This window comes from Octopus sinensis, linkage group LG13 (genome assembly GCF_006345805.1).
Source record: "Octopus sinensis linkage group LG13, ASM634580v1, whole genome shotgun sequence".
In the NCBI taxonomy this organism is placed as follows: domain Eukaryota; kingdom Metazoa; phylum Mollusca; class Cephalopoda; order Octopoda; family Octopodidae; genus Octopus; species Octopus sinensis.
Window position 1 is genome coordinate 55,936,156 of NC_043009.1, and position 15,000 is coordinate 55,951,155.

Below are 15,000 nucleotides of genomic sequence, written 5' to 3' on the forward strand. Positions count from 1 at the left end.
GAACTGTGGAAAGGTTTTTCTCTGCTATATTGGGTATTAAACTGCCAAAACAGAAATATTGTATGTTTCCATCCCTATAGAGGAGGCTGTTTTCCTTGTATTGGATTTTTATTTTTCGTGAGTATATATATATATCACTTAACTTCTCGTTCGCGGGTGATTTTTACCAGCATTTCCCGGGACTGGCCATGGGAACGAGAATGGGCCCAAACTATGCGAACCTGTTCGTTGGCTACGTTGAGGCCCAAATATTCTCAAGTTTCACTGGTCTCACTCCTGAACTATACGGTCCGATTGGTTATACGTGGCAAATTGGCGCCACAGAGTAAGAGACAAATTACGCCAATATTAACCAATCAGAGTAGTGGAGATAGCGGGCTCCAGATAGTGTCCAAATGCTAGCTGTTACCTGCTACGTTCAATTGCACGCATATATAATAATGGGAGAGAGGATTTTCATCTGTGTCTACGCTACAAATCATAAGGAAGTGTAGGGTTTCGGCTTACGATTCTTTTTATTCTTTTTTATTCTTTTTTATTTGTTTCAGTCATTTGATTGCAGCCAAGCTGGAGCACCGCTTTCTTAATGAAAATTAATAATCATTCTTTTTAAATTACTATTTTAAAACTTTCTATTTCGAAACAAGTCTTTTGCTGTTATTTCATAAGGTTCAGTGCTTTAAACACAGGACGATACGGTGCCTGAATTTCTAAATACCTTAGATTATAAAAGCCTTCCATCGAGCACCACTCCGTTTGTTCCTGCCATAACAATAGTTTCGTGCTTTCTATAAATTAGCTTTCGCCATAAGTCTGCTCTGTTTGAGCTGACCAAAAGATAGCAACGGCGATTGAAGTTTATAGCTGTAAATAATTAAGGAATTGCAAGAAGTGTCGGTTTATGAAATTAAAAATGAATAAAATATGTAAGTAAGACTATAAAATATGTAAATATGACTATAAAATATGTAAATATGACTATAAAAATTATTTAGTCTTCTGAAGAATTCAGACCTTGCAAAGCATTACTCTTTTACTTGTTTCAGTCATTTGACTGCGGCCATGCTGGAGCACCGTCTTTAGTCGAACAGATCGACCCCAGGACTTATTCTTTCTAAGCCTAGTACTTATTCTATCGCTCTCTTTCGCCGAACTGCTAATGTTACGGGGATGTAAACACACCAGCATCGCTTACAAACACACAAACATACACAGACACATGCACACACACACACACACATATATATATATACATACATACGACAGGCTTCTTTCAGTTTCCGTCTACCAAATCCACTCACAAGGCTTTGTTCGGCCCAAGGCTATATTAGAAGACACTTGCCCAAGGTACCACGCAGTGGGACTGAACCCGGTAGCGTGTGGTTGGTAAGCAAGCTACTTACCACACAGCCACACCTGTGCCTAAATCTGTTGCAACCAAACCTGCCCAACAGTCCCTAGAACATTCTTTCTCCTTCTGAAATACACTAAAAAAATGTCGAAATAACCTTTGTTATAATATTTGTTTTTAAACATGATCTCTCCGTAAATATTCGTCTGGTTGTTTAGCTTTTAGACAGCATCGCAACATATTCGCCTGTGAGAATAGCAAAACGTGTTGCTAAACATGACGTAAATACATGCAGATATGTATGTGCTAATTTTTTATCTTCGCGACAAATTTGACAATAATCTTTGCAGCAGGGTGCATTGTTTAACCTTTTGAAATACCTTGATAATTTAAACATGTGTTTGACGGCTGTATATAATACATACAACTAGAGCTATTGTAAGTGACTAATTTTCACGGTGCTTCTTTTATTGAGGATTACTCTGGTGAAGAGCATCATTATTCTAGAGACACGTTATATATGTGTAGGTAAAATAAGCTGTTTGTATAATGAAAAACAAAAGCTGCAGTCGGGTTACAGGTTTTCCCACGAACTTATCACGAACTTAAAATACACATCTGAGTTTAGTAGTGACAAGGGAATGTCTGTGACAGAATCTAGAGCAAATATTAAATAGGATAATTTAGAAAAAAAGCAGCGTTCTTTTGTATATCTTGCCTACCTTTACAAATTTTCATACACACACACACACACACACACACACACACACACACACACACACACACACACACACACACACACACACACACACACGGGGCCTACAAACGCAATATAGTCAGTTGAGAAACATTTTCAAGAGAGTTAGTAAACAAAACTGATCTGTAGGGGTTGTGGTTATGGCGGCGTTGGGTAAGGGTTAAAATTAAATAAATATATAAATAAAAAGAGGGTAATATTTTGATTTAAAGATTGATATTAGTGAAGTGAAGAAAGAGTGAAAGAGAGAGGGAGGGAAGGAGAAACAGAAGCAGGGAGATAGGGAGAGGACATGAGAGAGAGAGAGATTAGCGAGAAAGAGTTACAGAATGGAGGGGACAGAATGAACAGAATCTTGGGAAAGGGTTGTAGAATGGACTATCAACATGTTTTTGTCCCATTTCTCCTGTTCAACTAAACCTTCCAGACTTCGTTGTCACCGGAGTGACTAACTCGTTGGGTCGTCACCGACTGTGACTGATTTTTGTTTGGGGTGTGCTTGCTTTTATAACTATCTAGAAGGATAGATATATCATTGAGAACAATAGATTTTGTTGGTGGCCTTGTTATCTGTATTCTAACTTTTGGTGACGTAGAAGAGGTTAGAAAGGGTCAAGTGGTGAAGACATTATTTCGGCCTAGCTAAAGGCATCTGGAAAATGTAAAACTGCTATCACAGAAGAAACATTGTTCCACCATGGGAGAAGTTCTGTTGCAGCGTTAATTTAAATTTGGCTATGGTGGATCGAATCCACTTCATGCTTGCAAGATCCACTACATATGTTTTCCACATATTTTCAACTCATAATTTTGCCACGTGGTGTATACTGAATCTACAGTATTTTTGCCCCTTTTATTTTTATATATATATATATATATATATATATATATATAGAGAGAGAGAGAGAGAGAGAGAGAGCGAGAGAGAGAGAAAGATTATATATACACATACACATACACATATACATGCACACATACATACACATACACATATACATATACATATACATACACAGGCAGACACATAGATAGATATATACATACATACATACATACATACATACATACATACATACATACATAGAGAGATACATAGACAGCCAGCCAGCCAGACAGACAGACAGACAGACAGACAAATAAATGGAGTTAAACACCGGTGTTATTCAAATTCTTTTACTTCCGAAATATGTTTCGAAGACTACTCTGGTATTATTCCAGAGGGAATAAAATGGTGTAAAACAATCTTCTCATCAGGGAAAGAAAGAAACCAAGCACATCAATAAGACATTTTAACGGAATGTGATAACTGCGTATATGATGAAGGAAACGCCATCGAGTTCTTTTAAAAAACCGTTAGTAGATATAACGTCAAAGGTAGTTTATAGAAAGTGGAGGAGAAAGAAATTAGCAGAAAAATAATAGTAGAGAGATATAGAGCGATAGGTGAATTTGAAAATAAAGCTCAAAGGCATGGAAGTAGATATATTTAGTGAAAGGGAAATGTAAGAAGACAGTTAAAGGTCAAGTTTTATAGAATGGTAGAAATCACTTATTGGAACTAAAATTATGTTTCTGCCAAAATTTGCAACGATAAACGCGTTCTATAAACGTGATTTCAAGGGGATTCTTTTAGAATAGGATAAAAAACATTTCAGTATTACAAAGCGAACAAAAAGATTTACCTTTGTCATACGGTAAAGAAATAGAGAGAATATTCCATTCCAAATCAAATTGTTTATGATCTTTTAGATCCCATATTAATTCAATAAACCCAACATTGTTACGTTTATTGATATGCCTAAATGTTGAGTAATGATTAGATATTCTTTTGGACAACTGAGATGAAGAACTACCTATTTAAAAAAAGACGTCAAACACGGAAGTAATTTTACATTGATAATGTAAGGCTTTCTTAACACAAAACATCTTTCACAAAACATCTTTCACAAATCATCTCTTCACATAATAATAAGTTGTTAAATACAAATCCACTTAATGAAAATATTAACTATAATTTTGTTAACACTAGCCATTCTTAAAATAATAACAACAGCGGGGTTATTGCTTCTGAAGTTGAATCCTATCGTATACGTTTTCTTCGCAGTAATTCTAAGACAAGACACTGTTTATCGATGTAAAATTACTTCTGGGTCTATAAACACTGGAAAACACACACACACACACACACACACACACACACACACACACACACACATATATATATATATATATATGTGTATGTGTGTATGTATGTGTGCATGTATACCTGATTACACATAAGCATGAATACTTATACATGTATGTATGTATAATTGATTATATATATGTATGTATACTTAGTCATATATATATATATATGTATGTATTCTTGGTTGTATGTATGTATGTATGTTTGCATGCATGTATGGATGGATGGACGTATATATGTGTGAGGGGGTGTAATATCAAAATTATCAATTTTAGTAAGGAAATATTTCATTTTCTTTCAACCCTCTTCTCCTTCTCTCTGTCTCTCTTCCTCTTCTCTTTTTTACAAAGGGGTTGTCTTTATCTGATGAGTTTCTTCAAGTTGTCGTCGAACCTCATCAATAACTTTTATAATTGACAAAGTATCAGAATGAGTGTGAGCAGGACATTCTAATTGACCTTTAAAAGCAGAAGAGAGAAATGTAAAAAGAGAATTCTCGGAGTATAAACATTTTGACACAAAAAAGAAAAAGAGAGTAAAATATTTCAATTATGCAATGAGAACACATTGAATAAAATATTGATGAATTTTACTTTGTTCGCAAAGTATTACTCCAAGCAATAGAAGTGGTAGATAATCAAATTATGAGCCACAGTATTAGTAGTAGCTTCAACAGTTATCGAAATATATGGAAGCACGCTTATATAAGCGACAGTATTTATCAAAGACTTACCTTTCTCAAAACACTGGCGAACAGCTTCAGCCTCATAAGCTAATCCAGCGCTATTGGGGTAATAATACTTAGCATCAGATTTGGGGAGTGGAAATTCTCTTTCTTCTCCATTCACCTCGATTTTGGTGGGAGACCAAAATGGTCCGGGTATCTGTTGACATAGGAGTGTATGGTATATACGTTAAGACAGTTTGGTTTAATTTCTTGACTATTAACGTTATATATGTTGGAGTTTGTACAATAATTTCATTCATAAAGAAATTAAATAAATACTTATAATTCTTCTCTAAATGTTCTTTTTTATCTGGGAAATCTAAATAATAGTCATAATAATAAAACTTCAATTGTCGGTTAACTAACTACAAGTATAATTTTAAAATTATTTATTTTTAAATGAAATGATTACTTACATAAATTTTACCTTTACTTCCATAAATATATACGTCTCGTCTTCCTTCTATATCAAGATTATAAAACAAAGATGCTCTAGCACCATCCTTATAAGTCAGAATAATATTGGCAGATTGATCGACACCTTTCCAAAATGAAACAAAAACACATTTCTTAGTTTTCCTTTTTACTCGGGTTGGTAAACAGTTTTTATTAATACAAGTTTATCTGTGTTGAAAAAAATAATGAGTCTTTAAACTAAATTATTTTTATCCTAAAGCTTTATTTGCATAGGTTTCAGTCTTAATTGTGAGCGGTTTTAAATTCTCGCTCCTATCTTACAACATCTAACCGGCACTCTAATGTTCTCTGTTTGCTTTACTTTCATTAGCGAATATTTTCGTTCTGTAGTAACTTCCTTTTCTCTTCACTTATTCTAAGCGCTTTGGAAGCAAAAATATGCTTTAAATTATTCATGACATAAAAGGGCGCATGCTCCTCTTTACTAATTACCGTATGTAGATGTATATCATTCCCTCCCCCTCTCTCGCATGACTCTTTTTTTCTATTACGTTATAGCTCACAAAATTATTGAAACCTCCATGGAGGCACTTAAGCAACACAAAACTTTATTAAAGATATACTCACCTGTATCAGCAATCGTTCCAACGGCAGTAATTGTCTTCGGTTCCTCTCTAAATATGAATCTTGAAAGCCATATTTGATACACAGAAGAACACAAGAGGCCTCCTCCACCCAAAGAATGCTGAGATACAATGTCTAATGAAAAGGTATCAAAAAAGAAAGCTGCATCCATGTGGCGTATCTGTCCTATGGTTCCAGAGTCAATTATTTCTCTTAGAGCTTTATAAGCTGGGGAGAAGTTGGACCACAAAGCCTAAGGAGAAAGCATTTATGTTGAAAAAAAGAAAGAATGTTTAAAGTGAGGAATAAGAATGAAAGAAAGGAACTTATGTATAAAAAGATACAAGCGAATGTTGAAAGAAATATTATAAAAGACCAGCTTATTTCTGTTATTTTTCATCATGTTATTCTGTGTTGCGATCTTTAATATTATACCACTACGTTCCTCACCTCTGTTTCTATCAAATCCGCTGTACGGCCTTTCAAAACACTTGCCAAGTTTCACAGATAAGGCACATTACTAAACGTATAATTCTATTTTACCTCTTGTTATAAATCTATTATAAATTTATAATTTCAAATCCAATTAAGACCAATACGCCTAATACGGGAAACTACTTTTATTGCCTTCTTTTCTTACATTCTTTTTTTTGTCTTGTTTTTATTTTGTCTTCTGACATTTAATGTTCTTCTATCGTCAATGCAACGATATTTTATTAAGTCCTTAGTACAACCTTCTACTATCACCATTTCTTTACCAACCAGTTACATCTACAAAAAATTTTAGAATATTCTTTAAATTTATTCTTCAATGAAGGTATTATTTCAAGTGTTCCACTTTACTTCATCGCCCGATGTTATCATATGCTAACGTCGTAGTTTTCTATGATAGGGGTTCTAACCTGGGTTAGAAAGAAAGGGAAATTGCGACGAATATTCAATAAATTATGATGACATTAGATTATGTATACATTGTAGCTTGCAGCTTGTTTATTATTTAATCTATTGAAAGGCGGCGAGCTGGCAGAATCGTTAGCACGCCGGGCGAAATGCGTAGCCGTATTTCGTCTGCATTACGTTCTGAGTTCAAATTCCTCCGAGGTCGACTATGCCTTTCATCCTTTCGGAGTCGATAAATTAAATACCTATTTCTTTATTACCCACAAGGGGCTAAACATAGAGGGGACAGACAAGGACAGACATAGGTATTAAGTCGATTACAACGACCCCAGTGCGGAACAGGTACTTAATTTATCGACCCCGAAAGGATGAAAGGCAAAGTCAACCTCGGCGGAATTTGAACTCAGAACGTAACGACAGACGAAATACCGCTAAGCATTTCATCCGGCGTGCTAACGTTTCTGCCAGCTCGCCGCCTTCAAAAAATTAAATTAAATACCAGTTACGCACTGGGGTCGATATAATCGACTTAATCCGTTTGTCTGTCCTTGTTTGTCCTCTCTGTGTTTAACCCCTTGTGGATAGTAAAGAAATAGGTATTTCGTCTGCCGCTACGTTCTGAGTTCAAATTCCGCTGAGGTCGACTTTGCCTTTTATCCTTTCGGGGTCGATTAAATAAGTACCAGTTACGTTTGTCTGTCCTTGTTTGTCCTTTCTGTGTTTAGTCCATTGTGGGTAGTAAAGAAATAGGTTTTTCGTCTTTCTTACGTTCAAATTCTGCTGAGGTCGATTTTGCCCTTCATCCTTTCGGGGTCTATAAATTAAGTACTAGTTGCGTAGTGGGATCAATCTAATCGACTAGCCCCTACTCCAGAATTTCGGGCCTTGTGCTTAGAATAGAAACGATTATTTAATCTATTATATTCAATATATCTCATCAATAGGAAATCTATAGAAATAATCTAAGAAGTGAACACATCGCAATACTAACACGTGGCAAGACACAATATTGACTTGTAAACATTTAATGTACTTGGTAGTATAATATAGTTGCCAAAGGAAATACTTTCCTTGTCAGCAATTAATATATATGTACTAGTTGCCAGGAATATATTTAATATGTAAATTCTCCCACCCAGTTGCGTTACACCGTTAAACGTCTGAGACCCCTTTCGGTCACGACACAGACCATGGGATTGCACCTAGAAAGTTAGGTACTCCCAGGCACAAGCCCGGGCAAGGTTGTTTATGGAAGACCACCAGTCGCCCATGCATACCAGCCTCCCCTCTCCACGCCACCAGTATTATCCAAGGGAAAGGCAAAGGCCGATACAGCTTGGCACCTGTGACATCGCAACTCATTTCTACAGCTGAGTGAACTGGAGCAACGTGAAATAAAGTGTCTTGCTCAAGACAAGAGCACAACACACAGCCCGGTTCAGGATTCGAGCTCACAACCTCACGATCGTAAGCTCGACACTCTAACCACTGAGCCATGCGCCTTCCACACCGTTAAACGTAATGGGTATTTAAGTTATGTGTTCGTGGATAGTGGATGTGGTACTGATGAAAACGCAATAATTCCTGCAATTTGCATATACGCTTATCACCTATTTCTTCGATCGCTCCGTTGTAGTACTGGCTCTGAATTCTATAGGAAATCTACGAGTGTAGAGAACAACTTAAAAGATTTTATTGAATATCTCTGATTACACATAACAATAAATATTTGTTTTCAATTAGTAAATATTCCTTTTATAATTATTTTTTTTTTATTTTTCTTTCATTCAAAGATTTAGATTTTTGAGCCGATCATGTGCGTTAAAAATTATCCATATACCTAACGTGGATTTATGTCATCTCTAAAGTGGTAGGAAAGACATAATATGTTATTTATGGAAAAGTTGTATCAACTAATTAGATGAAAACTAGAAATTTAAAGCAACATGTGAAGAACGACCATCCTAAACATCAGGACAAAATATGTTTCGAATGTCATGTGAATACTTTAAAAAATGTGAAGCTGGATTCAAAAGAGCCATTCTAAGAGATGAACCAAAAGCTTTTAGAAAGTTTCTGTCATAACATAAAAGAGGCAAGATAAAATACAAACTGCATACAAATAGGGGAAAATATAATTAAGTTTTTTTTTTTTTTTTCAAAATGGAATTTGTGTTTGGAAATGTCAGAAAGAACAATATAATGTATTGCTTTCAGTTGTGTCAACATATCTTTGTGGAGAAGATTTCCAAACCAGTTGCAAATGAAAATGAAGTAAACGGGAGGTTAAAATTGAATGCATTGTTACCTTTTAAGCATTTCACCATATAGCCATGAAACGACAAAGGGATCTTTTCCTTTTGAACGGCAGTTTTTAACATAATTTCTAGGTAACTAAAAAGTTTTAAACTTCGTATACTGGTAGAATGTGTTTATAAAACATCATTTTCTCTTGGCTTTATTGAGAAAATTCTATAGGTTGTAACATATTTCGTCTTTAATTTCTTGCATTTCGGCAATTTTAACCAATCACTGATGTCCATTTAGGTAAACAACGTTCTGTGCCGCATGAATATGTCCCTCCTTTAAGAAACAGATTGGGTTTATTTACATTTGTGAAGAAAAAAGATACCCTTCCCCCACCCCTAACCCTAACCCTAACTAAACCTAACTCTAACCCTAAATCTAAAATAGATTGAAATGCAATAGATCGATACTAGAGTTATAATTATGGTGACAATTTCATACGACACCGCTATAAAATCTTAGCGGTGTCGTATGAAATTTTCACCCATAATTATAACCCTAGTATCGATCTATTGCATTTCAATCTATTTTAGATTTAGGGTTAGAGTTAGATTTAGTTAGGGTTAGGGTTAGGGGTGGGGGAAGGGTATCTTTTTTCTTCACAAATGTAAATAAACCCAATCTGTTTCTTAAACGAGGGACATATTCATTATGCACAGAATGTTATTTACGTCAATGGAGGTAATTGATTGGTTAAAATTGCCGAAATGCAAGAAATTTTAGACGAAATATGTTACAACCTATAGAATTTTCTCAATAAAGCCAAGAGAAAATGATGTTTTATAAACACATTCTACCAGTATACGAAGTTTAAAACTTTTTAGTTACCTAGAAATTATGTTACAAACTGCCGTTCAAAAGGAAAAGTTCCCGACAAAGAAACAAGCACAGCTTTCTTATTGGCTAGAATCTATCTTAGAAAAATCATTTATAATGTCCTAGAATACTTTGGAATACTTGTTAATTTGTAGTTAAAAGTAGTGAGTGGAATTTTGAAATAGAGTGAAAAAAATCACGAGGGGAAATAGTTGAGAACCATCCTTTTACATTGTTCCTCAGCCTGCTAGAAAGGGAAACTAAATCGTGCAAGATAACACCTCAGTACCTTAAGATAGGTAAGATATACCAGATAATGTTGTATCAGATAAAACCATCTCTGAGGGGGAAAAGAGATGATCAAGACCAGAATGTTTTAGATTATGGATCCCCTTTATTAGGGCTGATGTGTATTCAAGAACAGCAACGTGCCAAAATGCACAATTTTAGAGTTAAAAGACATACCTCCATGAAAAATAATTTCTTTGATTTTGCAAGTTCAATCATTTCTTCTGTCTGCTTCGTATTACAAGCACAGGGTTTCTCACATAGAACTGGTTTACCATTATTCAGCATAAGAATAGAAAGAGGATGATGGAAAATGTTGGCCGTTGAAAGGTACACAAGATCTATGAGTAAAACGAAATTATATTAGTTTTCTTTGCTATCAAAGTAATGCATTTGTGTAATTCAAGTGTGATATATAGAAATAATTGTTTAATATTTACACTTGTCTATCTTGCGTGTGCGTGTATAAGATGGGGTGCCGAAAATTTGTTGGATTTGGGTAAAAATAAAAAATACAGGAGAATCAGTTAATTATGATTTTATTCAACACTAGCAGTATCGCCCGGCGTTGCTCGGGTTTGTAAGGGAAATAACTATATAAGCATTTTTAGAGAGTTATAGCAAAAAATAGCAAAAAAATAGCAAAAAAATGCATTAAAAATGAAATAAAAAATGATGGTAATTTTTTTTAAATCGTTGACTCATCGTAGACATTTTTAGAGAGTTACTTCCCTTATATAATAGCGAAAAAATGCATTAAAATGGAAAAAATGATGGTAAATTTTTTTTTTAATCGTAGACTCATGTAGACGCTTTCTTAGCCATTTCTGTTTTGGTGTCTTCAAGCCATGAAGTCGTTGTTCTAAAAGAACGCTGGTCTCCTTGACAACGCATTACGACGTTGATTTCCTTACACTCCCTTCCCCACAGGTGCAGGTGTGAGCGTGGACGCCAACTCCGCCGCCATCGACACACGAAAAATTATGCATTAAAATGGAATAAAAATGATGTTAAATTATTTTTAAAATCGTTAACTCATCGTAGACGCGCGCTAATAGCCAGACGGGCTCGATATGAATCACGACTATAAGATACCCGAATTTGGTTAAACTGCACCGCAAAATGTGGGAGTAGTTAGGAATCTAAATCGAAGGGGACAGACACTCACACAACTACAGTTTTATATATATAGATATCCTTCTCTCAAATTCACACACGTATTGCAGCAGACCGTCAGTTTTTATAAGTTCTGTAAAAGAAATCGGAAGGTTGGGCCTCCAACCAAGCCATTCATGACACCCTTAAAACTAGAAACTTTTCAGCACCGCTTCGTATGTGTGCATATATTTTAAGTGAACAATTAATTTCTTTAACTTTACGCGAATAGTTGTCATATCTATTCATATTCTATTATCGTTAGAATCATTATTGTTCACGATGATAATGCTTTTTATCGTCTTATTGAAATTTCATGTTTATTTCTCTTATTTGGAAGGAGGTGAACACAGCTATCCGGATTCTTTTTGATCCAGTGTCATCTCGTTCATGTGTTACAACATGAACGAGTTGAACTTATCACGAACTATACATTTCTTGGTCTATTTTTTGTCGTACAGTACAAGACATTATAGTAACAGTTGTTAAAATTGAGTTTGTTTAAGACCAAAATGAAATGAAATAAATTAAAAGACCTACAATGTTTACAAAATAACATACAAAATTTACAATTGGATTTAGGCTAAATATTTTTCATACCTATGTTGGGATCTTTGGCAAATTCTTCATAGCTGGTATACACATTTGGTATTTTAAATTCATCGGATAGTTTCTTAGCTTTCTCTAAAGATTTGGATACCACTGCAGTTATCTAAATGAAAAGCAAAATAATGTCATGTGCAACTGAGTTTTATTGTGCAGTATATGTAATTGCAATGTTGATAGTTATATAATTTTAATGTTTGATGAATGCAAATAAATAAGGCTTTCTTAATCGACTGTTACTAACTTCTTAGACATGAGGCAGGCGATTTTGAGATGAGGGTGGTAGTTGATTACATCGATCTTTACACTTTATTGGTTGTGTAATTTATCGACTACAAAAAGGATGAAATGCTAATTAGTCCTCAGCAAGATTTAAACTCAGAACCGAAACAGCCGGAAGCAGTACCGCTAGGTATATCTGTGACGTTCTAATGATTCCGCCAATTCATTTTTCTTAGAAATAATTGTCTCTGACATAGCCAAAAGGTTTGAAATTTGGTGGAACAAAAATAATGGAATATATCAATCCCGCCCAGTACTACTTAACTGGTACTATATGTTGCAGAACCCGGGGATGAACGTCAAATTTGACCTTGTCATGATTTGAACTTAGAATATAAAGAGCACAAACTAAATACTGACACTCTTGGGAATCTTCAAATCAGTCGTCATCCTCACTATTATTATTATTAGGGCGACGAAGTGGTAGAATCGTTAGAGCCCCGTGGTATTTCTTCCGACTCCTTGCGTTCTGAGTTCAAATTCCGTGTTTCACTTTTTTAGGGATGATGAAATCAAGTACCAGTCAAGTACTGGAGCAGATGGTACAGGCTAAGCCTCCACCTGTCAATATTACTTGACTTGTGCCTAAATCAGAAACCATGGTAGTGAAAATCCTTCGCGGTATTTCTTCTTGATATTTACATCCTAAGTTTAATTCCAAATGCCAGTCATCTTTTAGGGGTCGACAAGATAAAATAAGTGTCAAGTACTGACTTGCCTTCTCCCATAACAATTGTTGGCCTTGTGCCTATATTTGAAGCCTCAACTATTATTAGTATTACCATTATAATAATATTATTCTGCTTCTGGCTGTCTTTATTCGTATTACGCTTAGGTCATCAAGAGAATTTGTAACTCGAATGTAGAAATATATAAATATAGTAAAAAGAGAGGAAGGGGACAAAGAAACGGGAATCAGTGAAAAAATAGAAAGAGGAAACACGAAAGAGAGACAGTGGGGTGAGATAGAAAGTCTATATCACTACAGACAGTGATAGGTAGGTAGGTAGGTAGGTAGGTAGGTAGATAGATTTGCAACAATACAAGTTCAAACGCTCAGTTTTGTCTTTTTCTTAACACCATTGTACCTAATGTGTTAACGAAAATAGGAAATAAAATTACGAAAAGATAAATGTATGTTTTAAAGACCGTCTTTTATAGTATGAATTATTCTTTGTTACACTCGGACCTTTCTATGTATATTATTATTTCTTTTTCGTGTTATGTTGTCTTCTAAAACTTGAACTATATTTGTGGTGATCCAATTTTTGAATTCCTTGCGTTATCTTCTGTTATTGACGTATTCCTAAAGATTTAAAGTTTACCATAAATGTTTGTTTATTGTTCAGCAGTTATACTTTTTAAAATATCCTCTTTCAAAACGAAAGTTTAGCCGCTATTTCATAAAGTTAAACGTTTTAAACATTGGACGATACGCTGAATGTTTTCCTAAATACTTTTTAAAATCCTTCTATCCATGTCTAACCCGTCCATTTCTGGCATTATAGAGTTTAGTGCTCTATATAGAATACTTTTCGTCATAGGTTTGCCCCGGTTAAAGTTTGTAGTGGTAAATAATAAAGAAATTGTGAGAAATTTAAGAAGTTAAAAATGAATAAAATAAAGAGAGACAAACGTGAAATGTTATTACTTACTTTGTGTTCTGAAGGATTCAGACATTGCAAAGCATTGCAGAAATCCGTTGCAATCATACCTGCCGAACAGAGTCCCCAGCACATTTTCCCACCTTTTGAAATGTGTTAACAAAATGTCGCAAATTTCTAATCCTCTTCTCCGTAGATGTTACACTACTTTTGGCTGTTTAGCTACTAGATCTCCTTGAAATATATATGACGATAAAAGTAGCAAGAACTATTATTAGCTGAGAGAGAGAGAGAGGGGGGGGAGATAGAGGGGAGAATTGCGAGAGTGGGAGAAAGAAGGAACAGAATCGCAAATGGTGTCGAAAGGAGAATCAACATGCTTTTGTGAAACATGTGTGTAAATGCAGGCGAAATAACATTAACATTCTTAGCCACAGAATTCAAAATATCAAAAAGCGATAAAGTTATTCTACACTTATCAAAAGAAAATATGACCTATGTAGATATGTACAAAACATACATTTGTTAATTTTTTTTTCTTCCACGATAAACCCACTGAACTGATTTCCCGCTGCATTGTCTCACTTTTTGAAATACCCAAACGAAATAAACATGTTTTGAAACTCTTTTACTCTTTTACTTGTTTCAGTCATTTGACTGCGGCCATGCTGGAGCACCACCTTTAGTCGAGCAAATCGACCCCGGGACTTATTCTTTGTAAGCCCAGTACTTATTCTATCGGTTTCTTTTGCCGAACCGCTAAGTGACGGGGACGTAAACACACCAGCATCGGTTGTCAAGCAATACTAGGGGGACAAACACAGACACACAAACACACTCACACATACATATATATATATATATATATATATACATATATACGACAGGCTTCTTTCAGTTTCCGTCTACCAAATCCACTCACAAGGCATTGGTCGGCCCGGGGCTATAGCAGAAGACACTTGCCCAAGATGCCACGCA

General features: G+C 35.1%; 1 protein-coding gene across 3 annotated transcripts in view; it reads right to left on the minus strand.

Annotated features, from left to right (window-relative positions):
* LOC115218668 (trans-1,2-dihydrobenzene-1,2-diol dehydrogenase) overlaps positions 1 to 14,207 on the minus strand; it is a 44,052-nt gene extending 29,845 nt beyond the window's left edge. The window contains exons 1-7 of one of the 3 annotated variants that reach the window (XM_036508386.1): positions 14,074 to 14,207; positions 12,131 to 12,242; positions 10,553 to 10,716; positions 6,068 to 6,317; positions 5,440 to 5,564; positions 5,030 to 5,180; positions 4,597 to 4,754 (exon numbers count right to left, since the gene is read on the minus strand). In XM_036508386.1, coding sequence (XP_036364279.1) covers positions 4,639 to 4,754; positions 5,030 to 5,180; positions 5,440 to 5,564; positions 6,068 to 6,317; positions 10,553 to 10,716; positions 12,131 to 12,242; positions 14,074 to 14,157 — 1,002 coding nt within the window. In that variant the 5' untranslated portion in view covers positions 14,158 to 14,207 and the 3' untranslated portion in view covers positions 4,597 to 4,638. Of the gene's footprint in view, positions 1 to 4,596; positions 4,755 to 5,029; positions 5,181 to 5,439; positions 5,565 to 6,067; positions 6,318 to 10,552; positions 10,717 to 12,130; positions 12,243 to 14,073 lie in introns of those variants that run through there. The other 2 variants (XM_036508387.1, XM_036508385.1) reach the window with 2 other exon arrangements.
* Positions 14,208 to 15,000: the final 793 nt, after the last annotated feature.